This window comes from Heteronotia binoei, chromosome 5 (assembly GCF_032191835.1).
Source record: "Heteronotia binoei isolate CCM8104 ecotype False Entrance Well chromosome 5, APGP_CSIRO_Hbin_v1, whole genome shotgun sequence".
Classification (NCBI taxonomy): domain Eukaryota; kingdom Metazoa; phylum Chordata; class Lepidosauria; order Squamata; family Gekkonidae; genus Heteronotia; species Heteronotia binoei.
Genome location: NC_083227.1, coordinates 120,396,970 through 120,420,850, shown reverse-complemented (window position 1 = coordinate 120,420,850; position 23,881 = coordinate 120,396,970). Strand labels below are relative to the sequence as shown.

General features: G+C 43.9%; 1 protein-coding gene across 2 annotated transcripts in view; it reads left to right on the top strand.

The window, feature by feature from the left end:
• LARP1 (La ribonucleoprotein 1, translational regulator) overlaps positions 1 to 23,881 on the top strand; it is a 145,960-nt gene that overhangs the window by 76,875 nt on the left and 45,204 nt on the right. For both annotated transcript variants that reach the window (XM_060240275.1, XM_060240274.1), the window contains exons 2-3: positions 7,462 to 7,523; positions 15,678 to 15,743. In XM_060240275.1, coding sequence (XP_060096258.1) covers positions 7,462 to 7,523; positions 15,678 to 15,743 — 128 coding nt within the window. The remainder of the gene's footprint in view (positions 1 to 7,461; positions 7,524 to 15,677; positions 15,744 to 23,881) is intronic.

Genomic DNA, 23,881 nt, shown 5'->3' with positions numbered 1-23,881 from the left:
AGAAGGTCACTGGCACAAGAGCAGTACAAAAACAGGGAAGAAAATAATAAAACTAAATTGCTAACCTAGGATATTTAGTTAGGCTTTTAGCCCTCCAACCTTGATGCTTCCTGGTTAGACCTACAGGTGCAAAACCCAAATAGAGTTTCAGAGTCCAAAAGCAAGTATTCCAGTCATGCAAGGCCCAACCTAGTCAAAAGGATGATTCAGAGGTACAAACTAGAATGAATGAGTTCGCTTTATGCCAAGCTGCCTGCAGCTGGCCTTATCCTGTTTGGCCAATCAGGTGTGTTGGTGAGACATATGACCATACATTTCTGCTGCTAGTATGTGCCTACACTCAAGCAAGCACTCATTCCTCGCTCAAAGTTCCTTGCTCTAATGAAATGGAATGCAAGTGCAAAACTCTCTCCTGCTCTCAGCCTTGAAGTTCCCATGATATCATTTGCACCTGTGTCCATCTCATCCTTTATCTCAGTCTCTGAAATGCGGGTTGTCATGTCATTAGTTCATATATGACCATGAGGAACCAAGTTGACCAACTAGAGTACTTAAGGGTTCTCTTACTAGTGTGGATTGTATAATAGTGAGATTAGATTCAAAAGTAGAAGTGAAAGAGCAAATATATCCAGTGCTAAAGTTGGAGAGAACAACAAACTACTGTACCCATTACTATCTAAACAAATTTTAATTTTGTCTCCTTAAAGCAGAAGGGACCCAGTGCTGTGGGTTCTTATCACCCCAGTGGGTTTGTGACTGACTCTCCGTACGAAGACACAGGCTTCATGATGTGACTTTATATGAATCAAACAATTTATTGGAAGGAACTGTGCACAGTATGTTACAAAAGCAGACTGAGCAAAAGCATGAATGAACATATGGGGAAAGGTACAGATATAAAACCACCAGAAGGATGTATATGGAATATATGAGCAGGCAGTGAATAAGTAATATGACATGAGTCTATAGTACTACAATCCTAAACCAGTCCTAAACCACTGTGCATTATAAATACACTTGAAACAATAGATTGCAAACAGGAAGCTTAATGCCATTTTAGCTGCTTTTAATATTGAAACACTGCTTGCCATCCCAACACCCTCCTGACTTTTTATTTGTACCACAGATCCCTAGGAAGCAAGCTAGTTCAGTTTCATAGCTAAGAAATCAAGGAGAATAAAGAACCAGGACCCTCACAGGTTTATAGGCCTCTCAACTCTTAGACTGTGCGATTAGGAAGAGGGGAGGACAAAACACAGCAGTTTGGGATTAGCACTACAGAATAGGGTCATCCAGACTCAGAGTCCCTTAGGCCGTAACAAAGGGGGGGGGGAAGTAAAATCACTCCACAAGGGAAGAATGAAAAGATCACAAAAATATCAATCATTTATCATTTCTCTGAGCTTTCTGACTCACCCTAATGGATGGTGTCAGCAGCTTCCTTGTCTGCTCTATCAGATACTGCCAAATCCTTTGGGAAAATGAAGGGAGTCACCACCACCCCCATCTGCGAAGCAAAAGGGCCACACCAGCCCATGCCTCTTCCTGCCCTTCAGTGACAGGTGTACAAGAGCAGTCAATGAGCCCTGCAGGCTGTGAAAAGAGCAGTGGCAGCTATTTGCATTTTGGCAGGAAAACCCAAATGAATGCTAGGGAGGCACACAAATGGCATGGGGACATTGCCAGGCTAATTTCACCGGGAAAGGGATATGCTCCAAAATGGTATGCAAGCAGTAAGTGGAATCTCCCTGCAATATTTCTGGATGAGGGGGAGAAGAGAGGCAGGCTTCTCAGTCTCCATACAATCACTGGCCTGGATGGAACAATTTTTTTAATGCCCAATGGTACCACAGACAGAAGGAGGCCCCCCTGAAGAGGGGAACTGCAGGGAGGCTGTCAAGGCAGACATGAAAGGCCCCTGCAGCTTCATCACAAGCACCTTCATCCTCCTCAGCTTTCAAATCCCACAAAGAGTGTTCTGCGAATGACTGGGGTGGGGGAGTTGGGGAGAGATAACAAGCCCTTTCCCGCCTACCACACCTAAGAGTAGCAATAAAAGGCAGGGCCTCTTGTGGTGCATAAGAGAAATCAATTTGGGGGGATGGGGGAAGGCTATCTATATCCCTACAGATATTCAGATCATTGTCAGTGCCAGCATGATGGGATGGGGCACTCACTGCTCCATCAGATCTATCTAAGGAGTTTGGTCCCAGCCAGATATTTTCTCCAATATCAATCTGGAACTCTGGACCATTTGTTTGGCACTTAGCTTCTTCAGGAATCACATTCTTCATCTTCACCTATCTGTCAGGACAAACAGTAACAGTGACAAAGGCCCATGTGGGCTCTTGAGAGGACCAGGTCTTCCAGATCTCAGCAAGAGGTGGCAGTGTTAATGACATGGCAGGGAGCTAACCTGATCTTGTTGAGGACAAATGTACATTCAAGGCAGACTGAGTCACAGTTACCTAGACCCAAGGGGAATGGGAGCTCACTGATTCAGTGTTTCAATTCATCAGTTTGGTCAACTGCCATTGAGTCTCTTCATGTTCTCCAGAGCTCCAAACTTATAATATCTTCAACAAGTATCTGTGTTCTCAGAGAGAATGGATACCCTACTAGTTCTGTGACTGTCAGGACTTCTTTATGTCTTCCTTCCTGTTCCTTTAATTCCAAAAGTAATGAACAAGTTCAAGCAAAAAAGGGAGGAACTGTATAGTCCTAGCTTGGTCTGAGGTCCTGGTTCTCAGGTCTCCAGGCTCCATCAACACAACTTGTGGAAGGATATCCAGTATCTTGACATCTTAGGGTCAAATAGTTTCTAAAAGGGGCCATTCTTTCTCATTTCTCCACTGTTTCCTATCATGTAGACCACTCATAATATTACACAAGTCTCAAGTGCATGTTGAATCTCTGATGGAGGGTTAAGCTAATTCTTTACTCTCAAGGTGCTTTTTCTAGTGGCAGTAACTTCAGCTAGAAGAGTATCTGAATTAGGAGCACTATAGCTATAGAAATTTGTGTTTTCCACAAGGATATAGTAGTTCTGCTTGTTAGCATCATAGAGTTGGAAGGGACCTCCAGGGTCATCTAGTCCAACCCTCTGCACAATGCAGGAAACTCACAAATACCTCCCCCTAAATTCACAGGATCTTCATTGCTGTTAGTAGGCCATCTAGCCTCTGTTTAAAAACCTCCAAGGAACCCACCACCTCCCGAGGAAGCCTATTCCACTGAGGAATCGCTCTAACACTCAGGAAGTTCTTCCTAATGTTGACTTGGAAACTCTTTTGATTTAATTTCAACCCATTGGTTCTGGTCCTACCTTCTGAGGCCACAGAAAACAATTCCGCACCGCCCTCTATATGACAGCCCTTCAAGTACTTGATGATGGTGATCATATCACCTCTCAGCCACCTCCTCTCCAAGCTACACATACCCAGCTCCCTCAATCTTTCTTCATAGGACTTAGTCTCCAGAACCCTCACCATCTTCGTCACTCTCCTCTGGACCAATTTCAGTTTATCTATATTCTTAAAATATGGTGCCCAAAACTGAACACAATACTCAAGGTGAGGTCTTAGCAGAGCAGAGTAAAGTGATACCATCACTTCATGTGATCTGAACACTATACTTCTATTAATACAGCCCAAAATTGCATTTGCCTTTTTAGCCACTACATCACACTGTTGACTCAAGTTCAGTGTATGGTCCACTAAGACCCCTAGATCCTTTTCATCCATACTACTGCTAAGACAAGTCTCCCCCATCCTATAACCATGCATTGGATTTTTCCTAACTAAATACAGAACTTTACAATAAGATTCATTTTATTGGTTTTAGCTCATTTCCCCAGCCTGTCAAGATCATCTTGTATCCTGTTTCTGTCTTCTACTGTATTTGCAACCCCTCCCAATTTAGTATCATCTGCAAATTTAATAAAGCATTCCCTCTATTCCTTCATCCAGATCATTTATAAAGATGTTGAACAAAACAGGTCCCAGGACAGATCCTTGAGGCACTTCACTTGTCATTCCTCTTCAAGAGGATGAGGAACCATTCACAAGCACTCTTTGGGTGTGATCTGTCAGTCAGTTACAGATCCATCTAACAGGATCCAAACCACATTTTACCAACCAGTCAACAAGGATAGTATGTGGAACCTTATCAAAAGCCTTACTGAAAGCAAGATAAACGATGTCTACAGCACTCCCCTGATCCAGCAAGGTAGTAATTTTCTCAAAAAAAAAAAGAGGTAAGGTTATTGTTGATCCCACCTTTATGCCAAAAGCCAGTTTGGTTTTCCATCATTCACAAGGGAGCCATCTATTGGCTTTTTTTGTTTAAACCTTCTCATCTGTGGAAGAACTGATTCTCCTTAGACAGGCATTGCATATTTACATCAGACTCACTGCTCCTTTTAGAAAATCAGAAGGCCTGTTTTGTGGCTTGCCATTGGGTAACAAAAAGGGTGGAGTGTCAAATGCAACTCTAAGCAGGTGAATTACAGAGTGTATAACTTGTTGCATACTGTATAGTTGTGTGCTAGTGGGTATCATAGGGTCAAAAATGCAGCCGCTAGTGTGACTCTCAGCATCAATGATTTCCAGTATCTGTAAAGCTGCTTCGAGCGCTTTGGCTTCCATGTTCCAAAGGAATAGATAACATTGCTTCTGTTGATGCAGCACTTGAAGGGTGGGTCCTTCAGCAAGTGATTTGATATGTCTGCCTTTCTGTTTGGCTGGTGTTCTTCCCTCCCTAATTTTGAGCATAGTGTGTGACAATATCCCAGTCCTTGGTATGCCATTATTTCTTCAAATGAATGTGGAGCATTGGACTTAAGTGAAGGTTCTTTTTATCTGAAGAAGAGCATGCTCTGGACCTACCCTTTTTTGGAAGGTCCCTTCTTAAGACGATTCAGGCGACTCGGGGGAGAGAGTTGGTTATGTCATCTACTGTTTATCTCTGAATATATTCTTCCTGTTTATGCTGGTCTGTGTTGCTTGAGGCTGTTTCTTCCTATGTGCCATTATTCCTCTCATATTCTGTGCTCTGTTTGCAAATACCTTGTCCTGCAGAGCTACAGTTCATTTTTGATAAGGCACCCTGCAGTATGAATTACATTAGCTATGCAAGTCTCCGAACTGACAGTGGTGGGCACTCCCTTCCCATTGGAGACTGAAAGAACAACCTCCAGGGATTGTGAGAGGGAGAGTATCTAACTGTCAGAGTATTTTCCTCTTCAGGTAAAAGGAATCCTCACAGTCCAATTTCCATTCCACCATGTGGAGCGTTTGACATACTCCCAGAATGGCTTCTGGTGTGTGCCTACTAGAGATGTAAAATTTCCAGCTATAGGGGACAAGTTTCATTTGGGGAGGGAATGAAAATGGGAGGTAGTACACTGAAAAATATGAAATAAGTGGGGTAAGTCATATTTCCCTTTCCCCCCACTGTTTTCTCTTTCCCTTCCTCATAGGCTCTGTCTCTTTCCTTTGCATCACTAACTGATCTACTTTTATCTGATCCCCATCTTCAGTTTTCTGTCCTTCCATACTCTACCTCTGGCACCCTCTACTCAGAAAAACTGGCCTTTGGATGGGCCAGACACCACCATCTCCTTTGCCTGTTATGAGGCTTAACATGGCTGGGTGCAGCCCTCTGCCTTGGTTTGTGTGGGGCTTAGCCAAGTCTGCCCTCTGTCTTACTTCACCTCATGTGGGGCTAGGCACTACCCTCTGCCTTGACTTGCCTGGGGCCTGGCCAGCCTGGTACTTCACATTGAGCAGATCAACACGTGTTGCCACCTCTTCTTTTACATGTGCCCAGCAGCCTGCACTGTGTCTCCTCTGCTTCGCCTCAGGCTTACTGTGCATTGCCTCTACTACATTACACAGGTTTGGGGTGGGCTGGGTTCATTCCCTCTGTCAGATGGCTGGCTGGCCCACCAGAAGGTATCCAGTTTGGTGTAGTGGTTAAGTGTGTGGACTCTTATCTGGGAGAACCGGGTTTGATTCCCCATTCCTCCACCTGCAACTGCTGGAATGGCCTTGGGTCAGCCATAGTTATCTCAGAGCTTGAAAGGGCAGCTTCTGGGAGAGCTCTCTCAGTCCCACCCAACTCACAGGGTGTTTGTTGTGGGGGAGGAAGATAAAGGAGATTGTGAGCCGCTCTGAGACTCTGATTCACGGTGGAGGGTGGAGTATAAATCCAGTGTCATCGTCTTCATCAAATGCTTTCAGTGGCCATTCCCTCCCCCCAATTTGTGAGGTAAATTAGGATGAGAATGTAGAACTGCCCCAAGGTCTCCCTGTGAGTTTCCACAGGAGAATGGAAATCTGAGGTCCTAGTCTGTAACTACTGCACCACATTGGCATTCATGTGGAGGCTGCTATTGAAAAGTAGCAAGCTGCCAGGCCTAGGTAAGTCATGCAGGTTGGTTGTTTAAGGTTGCTGCCGAGCTTGACCCCAGTGGGTTCGCCCACAAAGACCAAAATATCCCTGGAAAAGGCCTTCCCTTTCTACCTGCCATTTACAAGCAAGAACCAACCTGTTCGGGTTGCTTAGCAACGTCCACTGAGTCTCCCAAGTTTGCTGGAAGATCTGTTCATCATCAGTTGGCCCTGATCTACAAATTTAGGTATCCACAGATTTTTTGGGGAGGGGGCTACACTTCACTATAAGTTATAATGATGATTATGTTTATCCTATCAATGTTGAAGTTACTTGCTGCTTTAATAACATAAAAAGCTTCACTTCCCACTTAGCATATAAAATTGTTCTATTTTGTAAATTAATGACATTTAAATGTATAAATATATTAATTTTCTGTAAGTAATGTTGAAAATATATCTTAACACTTAAGAAGAAAAAATAAAAGCTGAAAACAAAAAACATAAATTTTGTAGTAAACAAGAGTCCATCATTTGGCCAGTTAGCCACCATAGGTCTTTCCACGTATTTTGATATCAAGTTACACTTTATAACATTGAGAACTGTTTTCTTTTCTGTGAGCAAAGCTAAATTTTGTGCCCATGCACAGTCTTATTAGTATTCGCAAATGGAATTTTCTTAAAACTGGCAACAGAACTAAGCGATGCAATTGGAGTACTCTTTAATTGGCTTTGTGGTCAGGTTGTGACTGACATGCTGCTAGTTGTGTGTCTGGAGAAAAAGAGGAAAGGCCAGTTAACTTATCACTTTATAATCAGCAATTGGTTTGTGTACATCTGCAAAGAGTCTCTGCTTTGGTTATTTTACTAGTGAAACTAGATTCTCCCAAACACAATCTTATTCAGTCTTTGAAGTAGAGGAAACGTTGCATGTGGTTGTATAGAATTATACAGTAGGAATGAACAGGTGTGTGTTTCTGTTCACAGCTAGTGCAATTGTACTTCAGTGATTAGAATATTAATGGTTGGCTTTTCCTCCTTTTTCTGTTCCCCCCTCTTTTCCCATCAGAGCATTCAACCCCAGCCAAGGTGGTGAAGGCAGCGAACCCAAGACAACGGAAAGGAAGCAAAGTATGTACTGTAGCTTTATTAATGTCTATCTTAGTTAAGAAAGAGCTTTAAGACATTGCTGTGTTTTGGATTTTCCCAGTGATATTTATATCATATGTAGGAGTCTATGTTTATATATAGTATTGTGTATCAAAATGAGCTTGTTGAAAGTGATTAGAACAGTTTATGTCACAGAAGTTTAGACCTATGTTGTGTTCCTTTGGGTTTTCATTGATCTATTAAAATATTTATATCCCACCCTATCTGCTCAGACTCAAGGCAAGTAATAATGTAGCACCAGGTTGCAGGGACACAAAATATATAAAAGTCCAGTAAAAAAGAAAGAAAGAAAAAAGGACAGATTAAAAATACAGTAAATGAATAATTACAAATTAGAGATTTTTTAAAAAATTTAAATATATAGACTAGTCTGCAAAAACATATATACTGTACCAAATGCTCTTTGGAATAAAACTGTGGCTTATACACCTTTCTAAATGTACTTGATTAATATAAAGTCCCTAGGCTTTTTGTGAAGGTTATACTAGTAATTTGGTTACATATTTGCTTCTGGGTTCAATTCAGAGTAGTTGACACAGCTCTGGAGTTATGTGTTCCAAGGGGTTGATCATAGATTGTAGTCTTGCTGCTGCATTTGTTCCAGTTGAATGGACAGCTCTGCATATAGTGTTATAGTAGTCCAGATTGGAGGTTAAAGCAGTATGGGATCAATAAAGCTAGGTTGGTGAATCTAAATAAGGCGTCAGTTTATGAGCTGGATGTAATTGAAAGAAAGTACTTCTAGCAAATGCCCCAACCTCTTTGTCCATCAACAAGGCTGGGTCTAGAAGGCTAGCCCTATCAAACTGAAAATCTAAAGAATAAAAGAGACATATATTGAAAGATGTTCTTCCCCTAGTTTCCTGTTTGATAGGGGAACATACATTGGTACTACAGTATCAAATTTACTGTTTTCTTATACTGGCACAGTGCAACCATCCTGTACATAAATAACACCTAAGAACATAAGAGAAGCCATGTTGGATCAGGCCAATGGCCCATCCAGTCCAACACTCTGTGTCACACAGTGGCCAAAAAATTTATCTATATATATATATATACACACACACTCTGGCTAATAGCCACTGATGGACCTCTGCTCCATATTTTTATCTAAACCCTTCTTGAAGGTGGCCATGCTTGTGGCCGCCACTACCTCCTGTGGCAGTGAATTCCACATGTTAATCACCCTTTGGGTGAAGAAGTACTTCCTTTTATCCGTTTTAACCTGTCTGCTCAGCAATTTCATCGAATGCCCACGAGTTCTTGTATTGTGAGAAAGGGAGAAAAGTACCTCTTTCTCTACTTTCTCCACCCCATGCATTATCTTGTAAACCTCTATCATGTCACCCCGCAGTCGACGTTTCTCCAAGCTAAAGAGTCCCAAGCTTTTCAACCTTTCTTCATAGGGAAAGTGTTCCAGCCCTTTAATCATTCTAGTTGCCCTTTTCCGGACTTTCTCCAATGCTATAACATCCTTTTTGAGGTGCGGCGACCAGAACTGCACACAGTACTCCAAATGAGACCGCACCATCGATTTATACAGGGGCATTATGATACTGGCTGATTTGTTTTCAATTCCCTTTCTAATAATTCCCGGCATGGCGTTGGCCTTTTTTATTGCAAACGCACACTGTTTTGATATTTTCAGTGAGTTATCTACCATGACCCCACGATCTTTCTCTTGGTCAGTCTCTGCCAGTTCACACCCCATCAACTTGTATTTGTAGCTGGGATTCTTGGCCCCAATGTGCATTACTTTGCACTTGGCCACACTGAACCGCATCTGCCACGTTGACGCCCACTCACCCAGCCTCAACGGGGCCCTTTGGAGTTCCTCACAATCCTCTCTGGTTCTCACCAACCTGAACAATTTAGTGTCATCCGCAAACTTGGCCACTTCACTGCTCACTCCCAACTCTAAATCATTTATGAACAAGTTAAAGAGCATGGGACCCAGTACCGAGCCCTGCGGCACCCCACTGCTTACCGTCCTCCACTGCGAAGACTGCCCATTTATACTCACTCTCTGCTTCCTATTACTCAGCCAGTTTTTGATCCACAAGAGGACCTGTCCTTTTACTCCATGACTCTCAAGCTTTCTAAGGAGCCTTTGATGAGGAACTTTATGAAAAGCTTTCTGGAAGTCAAGGTAAACAACATCTGTTGGATTTCCTTTGTCCACATGTTTGTTCACCCCCTCAAAAAAATGTAACAGGTTAGTGAGGCAAGATCTTCCATTACAGAACCCATGCTGAGTCTTCCTCAATAACCCGTGTTCATCAATGTGCCTACTCATTCTGTCCTTGATAATGCTTTCTACCAACTTTCCCAGTATTGAAGTCAGACTGACTGGCCTGTAATTTCCCGGATCTCCTCTGGAACCCTTTTTAAAGATGGGGGTGACATTTGCTACCTTCCAGTCCTTAGGAACAGAGGCAGATTTCAATGAAAGATTACATATTTTTGTCAGAAGATCCACAAGTTCACCTTTGAGTTCTTTCAGAACTCTCGGATGTATGCCATCCAGACCCGGTGACTTATTAGTTTTTAATTTGTCTATCAGTTGCGGGACCTCCTCTTTTGTCACCTCAATCTGACTCAGGTCTTCCAACACCCCTTCCAAAATTAGTGGTTCTGGGGCGGGCAAAAAGTTCTCATCTTCCACAGTGAAGACTGAGGCAAAAAATGCATTCAGCTTCTCAGCCATTTCCCTATCCTCCCTCAGTAATCCTTTTACCCCATAGTCATCCAAGGGCCCCACTGCCTCCCTGGCTGGTTTCCTACTTCTAATATATTTGAAGAAATTTTTATTGTTGGTCTTTATGTTTTTTGCAATATGCTCCTCATAGTCCCTTTTTGCCTGCCTGATCACAGTCTTGCATTTGATTTGCCACAGCCTGTGTTCCCTTTTACTAATCTCACTTGGAATGGTTTTCCACCACTTAAAGGAGTCCTTCTTACCTTTTACAGCTTCCATTACTTTGTTTGTTAACCATGCAGGCCTTTTCTTATGCCTGTTTGTGCCTTTCCTAACTTGTGGTATATATTTTATCTGAGCTTCTAGGATTATAGTTTTAAATAGCCTCCAAGCTTCCCCAAGGGTTTTGACCGTATTTACCTTTCCTTTCAGTTTCCTCCTCACATGCCTCCTCATCTCAGAGAATTTACCCCTTTTAAAGTTAAACGTGGTTGTGTCGGTCTTTTGGGGCAACTCCCTATTTATACAAACGGTGAAATCAATAACATTATGGTCACTGCTCCCAAGCGGCACAATCACTTTTACATCTCTCACCAAGTCTTGGGCATTACTTAGGACCAAATCCAGGATCGCCCCACCCCTGGTAGGTTCTGAGACCATCTGCTCCATAGCACAGTCATTGAGAGCATCAAGAAACTCAATCTCTTTCTCTCGACCAGAACACATATTGACCCGATCAATCTGTGGGTAGTTAAAATCACCTATTACGACACAGTTTTTACGTTTAGCTGCTATCTTTAAGCCTTCCATCATATTATAATCGTCCCCTCTCTTTTGATTTGGTGGGCGATAACAAACTCCCATAGTTAAATTTCCTTTTGGGCCCTCTATTTCAACCCAAAGCATTTCTAAAAGGGAATCTAATTCTCTGACCTCAGTTTTACTGGATTGTATATCTTCTCTGACATACAGAGCCACCCCACCTCCAACCCTTCCCTCCCTATCCTTCCGATATAACTTATATCCAGGAATCACCGTGTCCCACTGATTCTCCTCATTCCACCAAGTTTCTGAAATTCCCACAATGTCTATGTTTTCTCCCAACACTAAGCATTCCAATTCACCAATTTTACTTCGAACACTTCTAGCATTTGTATACAAACATCTATAATTTCCCAGGCAAGTTAGGCCCGCCACCTTCCTCCTGCCGCCTCGAGACTCTGGCAGACAGTCCATACTGCTTGTCACCATCACAGTGGACAACTCTGACCCGTTACCCGGTAGAAAAATAGCAGCCAACCCTTCATCTCTTTGAGACAAGTCCTCCCGAACCAGAGACATTTCATCTCCTGTCGGCTTTCCCCCAAAATTTAGTTTAAAAACTGCTCTGCCACCTTTTTGATTCTAAGCGCCAGCAGCCTGGTTCCATCCGGGGACAAGTGGAGACTGTCTCTTTTGTACAGCTCCCGCTTGTTCCAGAAAGCATCCCAGTGCCTAACAAACTTAAACCCTTCCTCCTTACACCATCGTCTTATCCACACATTGAGACTTCTAATTTGTGCCTGTCTCTCCTGCCCTGCACATGGAACAGGTAGGACTTCCGAGAAGGCTACCTTGGAGGTCCTGGTCTTAAGTCTCCCGCCTAGCAGCCTAAATTTTTCCTCCAGGACCTCACGACTGCATTTCCCCACATCATTGGTGCCAACATGCACCACGACCACAGGCTCCTCCCCAGCACTGTTTATCAGCCTATCTACTACACGCGTAATGTCCGCTACCTTCGCACCAGGCATGCAAGTCACTATACAGTCAGTACGCGGTTTTGCCACCCAGCTGTCTACTTGCCTAAGGATCGAATCACCAACTACCAAAAAAACCCCTCTCCCCCTGCCCAGGGATGGTTCCTTGGCGCGAAAGGATTCCCGCTCACCAACTGAGCTACTATGCATACAAAACCAACAGTATTATCATGATTGCCTGCTTTGCAGAATTCCTGAGATGCATGTGTCAGCAAGCCCTGGAACCAGTGTCTGCTTCTTCTCCAGATGGTGCAACTTTGATCTATCTTGGAGCATTGTAATGTGAAGCCAGATTTCTCTAGCTTTCTTGTAGAAGTCACATGTTTGGGGTAGAAGTGTACACATCTAAACAAGGACCCTTCCAAGTTAATGGCCCTTGTTCACAGTTAAGTTGGCTGAAAGAAACATGTCCGTGTCTGCAGCCAGTATTTCTAGACATGGGCTCTGTTGTCAAAAGAAATAAGTGGGTTATGGTTTGGAAATGTAGTGGCAATAATGCAGCAAGAAACTTTGGTGAGGCATGGATGAAGGATAGTGACTGTTAATGTCATTCAGTTAAGCAAGCAAAGCAGGAATTGTCATGTCATAGACAAAGAAGGTGAGAACAGTTTTCTGTGCAACATCATCAAAGTGTCCTTGTCCTCTGAGAACATCGTTTCCTTGTTATCTGGTCCACTTTTTTAAAAGCCTCTAGTGTGGCTGCATTCATTCCTTCCCAACAGCACCAATCCTTGCTTTTGCTTTCCTCCTTCTGTGAAATCCATATAGAATGAAGCTGAATTTATTTGTTCAAGCAGACATTTTGCATGAATAAATTGTAGTTAACCTAAACAGAGTCAGCCCTAGTTAGCATTTGGATTTAAGAAAAAAGATGACTGTGTTGAAAATTGACACACTGATTTCAACACATTCAAAGAACAACTATATATGATATGCAGTGGGTGTGGTTGTCCTGTCTCCTAATCTCTTTCAGAAGACCTTAACTCTCAAGCCCCAGCGGCTTCTGTGGATCTCATAACTTGCATTACTTGTTGGTTCTGTATCCAGAGGCGGCCCTTCCACTAGGCAAATTAGGCATTTACCTAGGGCACCAGGCAGGGGGGGCACCGAATTCCCCCCCCCCGCCTTCCTGGTGCCTTAGGCAAATGCCCCATCGCCCTCCTCCTTGGTGCCCAATGGGCCATGCCCTGCCACCTGTACCCTTCCGCCCCCCAGTCTGCAGCCAAAGCCAGTGGAGGGTAGGGAGGGTGCCTGTTTTTTTTTTCCTTTTACTGGTATTATTTCTACATAAAGCACTGAATGAGTTTGAACATAACATTGAAACCACAATCACACGTTTGAAACACAACAACGAGGCACCTTTTCAATTTTGATTACTAAAAGAGTCAAAATTAATATGCTGAATCAGATCACACTGTATTCAGGGGATATATTTTTTTTCTGGAAAAACTACCTCACTGCATACATATATAGCAGTTCTACTTTCACTGGATGCTCTGGAAGTGCAAAAAGTGAGTCTTCCAGTCACTTTGCTTCATCATGCAGAATCACCTTGAGCTACAATTTTTTTTTGGGGGGGCGCGGGGTTATGAGTCACAACTGAGTTATGGCAACCCTGTGGAGTTTTCAAGTCAAGAGACATTTAGAGGTGGTTTGCCACAGCCTGCTTCTGCCTCCTGACCCTGGATTTCCCTGGTGGCCTCCCATTCAAATGCTAACTGGGGCTGACTCTGTTTAGATTAGCTACAATTTATTCCGGGAGGGAGGTAGAGTGATGCCAGCTGCCTGGCACAGCCTCTCTGTGGCACTCAGAGTTCCTCAGAAGCTGCACGCCGGCCAGGTGCCCTCCCCACCTTCCTCCGGCTTTGCTCACTGAGGAGGGTGGCTTTGGGGGTGGCACCTTGCCTAGGGCACCATATGCCCTAGGGCTGCCCCTGTCTGTATCACATTGATGATTACAATATCCATTCTACCAGATATAGGGAGACATATAAAAAAGAATTGTAGCTTTGGTTTTAATTTGATCTGCACAATCAGGTGGTTTCGTAACTTGATTTTTAAAAAATTGTATCCCTGTATTTATGACTTTATTCTCTTTCCTATTTACAAATCATTTAAAACACACAAGTATACTCTCTCAGAATTCCTAGGCATAATGACCTGAAAAATCAATTGCAATTTTGAAACCATCGAGCTTCATTAAGATAACTAATAAACTGGCTAATAATAATGGCATCTATTCATTATAACTATGAGTTATATGAAATCATGTGTTTTAGAGACAAAAAATAGTCCACAGAAAAATAAAACTCCCCAACATTTTCCACAGCTGTATTCATGCAGTGTGCACATATTACCCAAGTTACAAAAAAAATAAACTAAAATGCCCTCGTATGCAAGGCATGACACTTTGTCATTTCTTGAAATATACAGAGCTGCTGTCCTTGGGTCCCATATTAGTTCTCCAGAGCAATTCACTGATTTGAATCCAGTAGAAGGACTGCAGACTTTTCTTGGTGTTCTTCCCCCTTCCTTCCAGCAGTCCTATGCTACTCCAGGAAGGGCGATTGCTGGAAATGCAGGACTTGTGTGGAGTAATTGCAGCGGGAAGCGAGCAAAACCTGTGTCCTCTGTAAGAGCATGGCTTTTAATCCATGCAGATCTTGCAAATCCAGGAATCAGCTTCTCCAGGCTTGAAAAAGGCTGCTGAGTGGGAGGGAAGGCTGGTAAGATGTGCAGCTCACAGCCTGTTCCTTTGTAAGATTGTGAGATTCAACACAATGCCCTTACTAAGGATAAAATATCTCAGCTATAAACTAAGCCAGTTAGAATTCGCCCTTGGTTCCCCTTACCACGTGTAGGGGGGTTCTGCTGTGTCACTTAAACATTAGACCTCTCTCTGCATTACAGTTCAAAGCACAAGACTGAAACTGTGCTGCTAGTGTAAACAAATAATTTTGTTCACTAGATGGCAGTGTATTTAGAAAAATATTTTTTTAAAAAAAATCCCAGGTGTTTTTCACAAACTCCTTGTTTTAAGATTATCTTTTTATTACCAGTATTTATTAAAATATTTATACCCTTTCCAACTAGAGAAAAGTAGAAACTTGCAAAACTGTATGCAAAATCTTGTACTGAAAACTCCAGGCTTGGAAGATTGTGAGGAAGTTACTATTGTCTGAATTATAGACTTTGAGCAATAGGTACAGTATGTCTTACACAGAGCAAAAATATAAAGAAAGCAAATTAAGTGTGGTTGGTTTCCTACCCATGTGGATAAATACTGTAAGAAATTAAAAGGCAATAAGGTAATTAGCACAATCAAAAAGTAATCTGCTGAGTGCTTAATGCAACTGAGTCAAATGGTTAATGGCATTCAAGAGCACCTTAGAAATAGGCTGTGCCCATTCAGCATACATTAACGGCATTTCATATCTGAAATGATGTTTATGGTTGCTGCGGGGGACAGAAGGTAATAAGTGTTAGTTTAACCGCCATACAAAAATGTGGAAGTTCTCATAACAGCAAAACGTTAACTTTACAACCAAGAAGCTGCTGCTGTTGCTGCTACATCATACGTTCTGTTGATATGAATGTCTCTGCTTATATTGGTAGGTTGGTGACTTTGGGGATGCCACAAACTGGCCAACACCAGGAGAAATAGCTCATAAGAGCATCCAGGTAAGAAATGTTTTGACTCAAGAAGGAAGAAGTTTCTGTTCTGTGGTTATATGTGTGCATGAATGAGACTCATGAAGGCAAAGTGTCCCATACAAATCAAGAAGGGCTTGGGGATGGTTATGTGCGTTTGCTCTCATGTTCAGAGAAATGGCTTACCACAATGCTGTCAATTTTGTATTCACAATGTGTAATTTTATCATGCCTTGGCACTACCACAAACAACCCTTATTTATATGCTGTATGCAGATACATGTTTTTCATCTTGTTTCTGTAGTGGGAAATAATTTGGTCGATTGTATCTCTGCAGTTCCCCAGGATAAACATTACATAGCCTTGCTTCTGAACATTCCACTACGCTTCTTATACTTGAGATGGGAATGGCAATCCTAAGAAGAATTCTTAACATTCTTCTAATTCCTTTGACAGCTTGCTGTGGGGAAAGTGTAGATGACTGGGGAAGGCAATGGCAAACCACCCCGTAAGAAGTCTGCCATGAAAACATTGTAAAAGCAATGTCACCCCAGAGTCGGAAACGACTGGTGCTTGCACAGGGGACTACCTTTACCTTTTTAAGTCCTTTGAAGCCAATGGGCTTGGAAGGTTGTAACTCGGTTTAGGATTTCACTGTTTGTTCCAGAAAATTTGAGTGCAAGGATAGGTACTCCCATTGTCTTCAGTGTTTTTTTGATTTAGGGGACCTTGAAGGTAACAAGAGAAATGAGAGGATGAGAACTCCATCTGCCTTCAGACTTTCTGACAAGAGAAGGGAGTGATGTTAAAAGAATGGGGAGACCAGTGGCAATTCTTCAGCAAACTTAATGCAGGGTTCCCCAGCATGGTGCCCACTGACATTTTTTCTGGTGGTTGCCAAGTGTTTTTAGGAAGTGGGTTTGACTGGGTAGGGCTTTTGTCCAGCAGAGCTTCTGATTGACCATTGGAGATTTGATTGACAGTTCAGATTTTTGAAAATGTTGTTTCAACAGCAGCTGCCACTATAGCACAAGAATATACAATGTGTTGCTGAAGTTAAGCTGTGGCAATCATTTTGTAGCTGGTTCCACTTTCTGCAGCAGGCATTTTGTTGCTGTGTCCACCCTGCAGTGTCAGAATTCCAGATGTGCCCACAAACTCAAAAAGGTTGGGGACCCCTGACTTAGTGGGTTGGATCCAAAGCAGACTTTCCACTCACAGCAGTAGCACGAGCTGGAAACACAAGGAAAAGACTGTGGTAGCCACTTGCACTATCGGAATCATTGTATCCCTATTCTCATTTCCACCTGCACAAGATCTTATGCAACCAATTTTTTGGCACTATAATATACAGGGAGGAAAGCATGGCATGTTGCAGAAGCTCTTGCACAAGCAGAACTATGCTAAGTCCATTTGTGTTTCTGGTTGGGCTTTACTGGATTCAAGCCACTACATTTTTTTCCAGGTTCTTCTTTTCCCTTTCCCTTCTTTAGAGAAAAGCTTTTTAACGAATTAACCTTTTAAAACATCATTGCCTCCTTTTATAGTAAAGAATTTACAGAATTTTAAAACTAGCTTACATAAGATCTTCGTGCTCTCTGTGCTTCGTACTCATGGGATGAAGTGCCAGCGCCGATCCCCGATGGTTATTCCAAAGTCTGGGATTTATCGCTGCCTGACCTTGGTAAGCATGCGCAACAGCCCCAGTGTGCATGCCCACCCAGTGGGCACGAATATCCCTCCAGTTCCTTCTTTACCGCCGCATCGGATAGACTTGTTTTTCATCACTTTTTCCTTTTCCGGGTTCTCTTTGTTCCTTCGTTTTTCTCCTTGTTCTTGTTATAAAAAAAATAGAGACTATTGGATCTTCATTGTCTCTGTGCAGTCCCACACATGGGTTTTCCACCTGGAACGAACCCGACCTAGGAGAATTCAAAGCTAGCCTAGGCGTTTATTTTGGCACACATTCCCTCTCGGTCTGGGGAGCAGGCATCCGCTGCACATGCCTAGAGTGAGGGGGAAGGCACTCCACCCACCCAGTTTCTTCTTAACCGCCGTTCGGGATATACCTACCTCGCTGTGTCTCCTCAACTTCATTGCGATCTACTCCGTTTTTTCGACTTTTTGTCGTCTTCTCCTCACCGACTGGTATCGTTGTAAAAAAAAATCATTTTCTTTACTATTTTCCTCCCCCCCCCCTCCCCGGGCGTATGGAAGGGAAAGGCTCCAAAACAACATTCAAAAAGTGTACCCGGTGTGGGACCAAAATTCCCTCGACCGACAGGCATTCTTTATGTCTATTTTATCTGGGGGAGGCACACAGAATCAATACCTGTGTCCATTGCAGCCAGTTTGGGAAACAGGCCAGAAAAAATCGTGCGGCCAGACTGAAAAGCCACCTATTAGAGTCTTTGCTGCGGCCTGTAATGTCCCACGCTTCTGGATCCCAGACTTCACCACCTTCCCTGACTCTGCAAAGGGACATGGTTCGACTGGCAGCTTCTGTGGCATCCCAGTAAGCATAAGTCCAGAAAACACGCTAAGAAATCCGACAATTCCAAGAAGAAACATCGACTTGAATCGTCCTCCAAAAAAACCACGGATTTGACACCTTCGACATCGAAACCGAAAACGGTTCATCAATCCCCGGACTCCAGGCCCTCCGACCATACCATGACTTTGACCTCGCATCCGGCATCCACCTCAACTTCGATGTCGAAGGCACCGACTCCTTCAGCGGAGCCCTCGACTCCCATCGAAGTCATACATGACAAGGTCGTCCACATACGATCCAGATCTCCTTCGGTCCATGAATCCCTACCAGAAAACATCCTGGATACCGAATCCTTGGAATCCTCACGCCTTCAAAGTCAGCGAGCTAATCTACTTGGAGCACCTTCGTTCCGGGAAGTCTCAATGCCTCTTATTTTCCAGGACCCGACTGTCTCTCCACTGCACAGAGAGCCTTCAACACCCAAGGATCCGGCCACTCAAATTTATGCTGAACGGTCCCCATGCCAACGTAGGAATCGTTATTACTACTATAGTCCATCAAACTCCAGGTCACCGTCTCCACGTAGACACCGCCAATACTATAGATCACCATCTCATGAAACCCATCGACCCCGGTACCGTGAAGAACCATACCATCCTCGGTACCATGATGTAATTTAGCAACCCGGATACTGTGAGTCTTGATACCATGAGGAATCTTATCGACCTCAGTACCGTGAGGACGTTTCATACTCTTGATTTCACAAAAGTCCACCTCCTCACCGACCCTGATATTACAGTCAGGAATCAAAACCATTATCACCGGCCCGGTCTACATGGCCTTCTCGGCCACCTCAAAGCAACAGATAACTCAACCTGACCAACCTCCCATTCTGAGTAAACCTATATCAATACCCACCAAGCCCACATACATGACTCCCATGGATGTTCCGGAAGATTCCGAGGTTGAACATTCGGACTCTTCTCAGTCAGAGGCGTCTGCACCAGCATCACCTGTCTCTGACATTACTAAACCAGCCGATCTCTCACCATCTGAAGGAACCAAAGCTTATTTAGACCTACTTACCAATATGGCTAATATGCTTAACATAAAACTCACTACTGACCTGCCAAGAGTATCGGACGTAGTCCATGATTTAGTCCATGTGGATCTACCTGCAGCTCCTTCCTTCTAATGTTCCCTGTTCACCTAGAAGGTTTAAAGAAGGCTTGGGATAAGCCCGTATCGGTTCCACCTACATCAAAAAGGATCGAGTCCTTATATAAAATTCATGCTCCAGGTACTAAATTTCTATTTAATCATCCTGCACCTAACTCCATGATTGTACATTCTTCATCCAAGTCCAAGCAAACACGCCACCCTGTTCTACATGAGAAGGAGGGAAAGAAGTTAGACAACTTAGGGAGAAAAATTTACTCCCTTTGTACTGCTACCTCCAAAATTCATAATTATTTAGCATATTTTTCTGCTTACACCTTTAATCTGATATCCCAACTTACTACTGTGGTCCCTTCTCTACCTGACTCTGCACAGAAACAAACATCACATATTTTACAAGAGCTTTCCTGAGTCAGCAAGCAGCAAATCAATTCAGTTCGTCATGCTGTTGCTTGCTCATCCGGAATCATGGCCACATCCATCGCCTTACGACGTCATGCCTGGCTCCATTCCTCCTCATTGCAGCCAGACATAAAATTTAAAATTGAAGACTTGCCCTTCAACGGTCAGGGTCTGTTCAATGCTACAACTGACGACATCCTGATCACTGTTGACGACAGTAGAAAAAGGGCTAGGAGGCTGGGAGTCAATCAACAACAGTCTCAGCCTAATAGACAAAGAGTCTGGAAGCCATCTTATTACAAATGTCCTCACTCACCTCAACAAGCTATTTCTGGAAGCGCAAGGCTCCACCGGCTAAACAACCCTTCCACCAAAGGCCGCATGCACAAACCACAAAAAAGACAACTTCGGCTTCAAAACAGTCTCTTTGACTCCCTAATATCACCTATCTGTCTATCACAACACTCCACCGAAACTACCAGACTGCGTCCATTCTACCCCATGTGGGAGTCCATAACATCGGACTCCTGGGTCCTGGCGATCATTTACAGGGGTTACACCATAGAGTTCGATTCGCCCCCGAGACTCCATTGATTCATATGTACTCCCCCTTCCCTCTCTCTTCAGGAAGAGATCTCCACCTTGCTGGACAAGGCAGCCATAGAACCAGTTCCACCAAAGTTCCATCACACAGGATTCTATTCTTGATACTTCCTGGTTTCAGACGGGGACACTGCCCAATCCTGGATCTTCGCAAGCTCAATTGCCATATTCTATACAAGAAATTCTACATGATCACCCTACAGTCTATTCTACCACTGATTCCGAAAGATGCTTGGATGGTGTTTATAGACCTTCAAGATGCCCATTTCTACCGTACTATCAACCATCACCACAGAAGATTCTTGAGGTTTGCTGTTGGGGACCAACACTACCGATTCTGTTCCCTCCCCTTCAGCTTGTCGACCGCACCAAGAGTCTTCACAAAATGCATGGCAGTGGTAGCAGCGACACTCCGTCAAAAAAAAAATTTCCATATACCCTTACATAGATGACCGGCTCGTTGTGGCCCAATCCAGAGAGCAACTCCAAAAAGACATCTCTACCACTCTGGCTCTCCTATCTTCGCTGGGTCTTCAGGTCAACCTGACAAAGTCCAATCTGATCCCTACACTACAGCTTATCAACACTATCACACTACCTCCCTTCAGACAGGGTTCACCACATTCAATCTCTGGCAGCTGCCATCATAATGCACCCTACCCAAACAGCCTTCATTTTCCAACGTATGTTGGGTCCCATGGCGGCCACAACTTCTGTCCTGTGCTTTGCAAGACTCCGCATGCATCCTCTGTAATTGTGGTTCGTCCGGACATTCCGCCCGCATCGACAACACCAAATGACCCTACTCACCGTTCCACACCACATTCTTCCAACTCTAGAATGGTGGGAGATGGAACGTCATCTTCTAACTGGAATGCCGTTTATAGGGTCACCCCGGTCAGCCATTGTCATGACGGATGCCTCAAGGTGGGGTTGGGGCAGTGGACAGCCTACGAGAAATCCCTTCACATCAACTGTCTGAAACTCTTGGTGGTTCACAGAGCTCTCAAGTCATTCCTGCCATCCTTTCAGGGTCAGCATATCCAGGTCACTTCGGACAATGTAGCGACCATATTTTATATCAATCATCAGGGAGGCACCGCTTTTGTTCACCTTTGCAAGAGAGCCTTGTCCCTATGGCATTGGAGCATTGCTCACAGCATATTCCTTACAGCTGTACATCTGCCGGGAATCCAAAATGTTCAAGCAGACACACTAAGTCGCCACCTCGTAAACGACCACGAGTGGTCCCTCAACCATCATTATCTTCGGACAGTCTTCAGAACGTTCGGGGTTCCAGCCATAGATGTCTTTGCCTCTCCGGAAAATGCTCAATGCCCACGTTTCTTCACTCAGGGCCCTCCATCCACGCTATCCGCGGGAGATGCCTTCCTCCACTCATGGTCGGGCCCACTACACTACCTGTTCCCTCCTATTCCACTGATAACAAGAACATTATAGAAAATCCAACTGGATCGGACCAACTGTATCCTTATGATTCCCTGGTGGCCCTGTCAACCATGGTTCATTATCCTCCTCCTTTCAAACAGCATATTTCATCATTTTCCTCAAGTTCGAGACCTAATCTCTCAACAGGAAGGCAAAGTCCTACATCACGACCCAGGACTTCTGCGACTGATTGCCTGGAGAATCAGTTTCTGAATTTCCCTTCAGAGGTCAGACATGTTCTGCTTAATGCCAGAAAACCTTCTACTAGAAGATCCTACTCTCTAAAGTGGAAATGTTTCTCATCGTACGCTGATCTACACAACTTTCTCCCTGAATCATCAACTATAGCTCAGATTCTGACTTACACTTTATCTCTTTCTAACTCAGGTTTAACCTACTCTTCTTTAAAAGTTCATTTGGCCGCTATCTCAGCCTTCCATTCACACATTGAAGGACATACTGTCTTCTCCCACTCCGCAACAAAAGCCTTCCTAACAAGGCTTCCCTTTCTCACAATACAAGAACTCGTGGGCATTCGATGAAATTGCTGAGCAGTCAGGTTAAAATAGATAAAAGGAAGTACTTCACCCAAAGGGTGATTAACATGTGGAATCCACTGCCACAGGAGGAGGTGGCGGCTACAAGCATAGCCAGCTTCAAGAGGGGATTGGATAAAAATATGGAACAGAGGTCCATCAGTGGCTATTAGCCACAGTGTGTGATATATATATATATATATATATAATTTTTTTGGCCACTGTGTGACACAGAGTGTTGGACTGGATGGGCCATTGGCCTGATCCAACATGGCTTCTCTTATGTTCTTGACGTATGTAGAGCCCTTGCTTTCTGCATTGAAAGGACACGTGTCTTCCGTAACGACCCTAGACTTTTTGTGGCATACAGAACTCATAAGCAGGGACACAAAATCTTAACACAGAGGTTTTCAAAATGGATTGTGGTAGCATTACCTTATGCTACCAATTAGGTAAACAGCCCGTACCTGAACGATTACGAGCTCACTCCACTTGAGCCGTCTCCACATCATGAACCTTCTGTAGAAGTGTACCGATGGAGGACATCTGTGCCGCTGTGGTCTGGTCTTCTCCTTCTACATTTGCCACTCGCTACGCCTTAGACGTTCGTGCTCAGCGTGACGTATCTTTTGGGCAGGCCGTACTTCGTTCCATTTTTGACTAATGCCTCCAGTAAGTACAATACTTCTCTTTCTTATATGCATGTTTAACATGTATTCTTCTATTACAGAACCAGTACCCGCTTCTGTGCACGTCAGGTTACCAGTCACTCATGTGTGGGACTGCACAGAGACCTCGAGGAAGATAAACAGGTTGCTTACCTGTAACTGATGATCTTCGAGTGGTCATCTGTGCAGTCACACATGCCCGCCCAGCCTTCTCCACTGCTGGTTATACTCTACTTTATTAATCTTTCTCAATACAGCGACTAGAAGAAACTGGGTGGGGGAAGCGCCTTCCTCCTCACTCTAGGCATGCGCAGTGGATGCCTGATCCCCAGACCGAGAGGGAATGCACGCCAAAATAAACGCCTAGGCTAGCTTTGAATTCTCCGAGGTTGGGTTCGTTCCAGGCAAAAAACCCATGTGTGGGACTGTGGGACTGCACAGATGACCACTCGAAGATCATCAGTTACAGGTAAGCAACCTGTTTTTAGTTGTTTCACCCCTTTAGGGTTTTTTCCCCCGCTCTTCTCCTGCCATCCCTGTCTATGAAAAAGTGTTGGGGTTTTTTTAACCGGTGCCTTAAGTGTGGGAGCAAAATCCCTTCTCCAGACAGACATTCTCTTTTCCTGCTGTGCCTTGGCGAAGGTCATCGGGTGGAATCCTGCCATCACTGCTCGAAATTTTCCAAATAGACCAGGAAAAACTGAGCAGCGAAACTTTTGGCGGCGCTGGTGAAATAGGCTCTTGCACCGCAGATGTCGACATTGGTGTCGACAAGCACTTCAATGGCCACCCCGTCATCAATATTGGTTCCGGCCTCATTGTCGAGCCAACCGACCC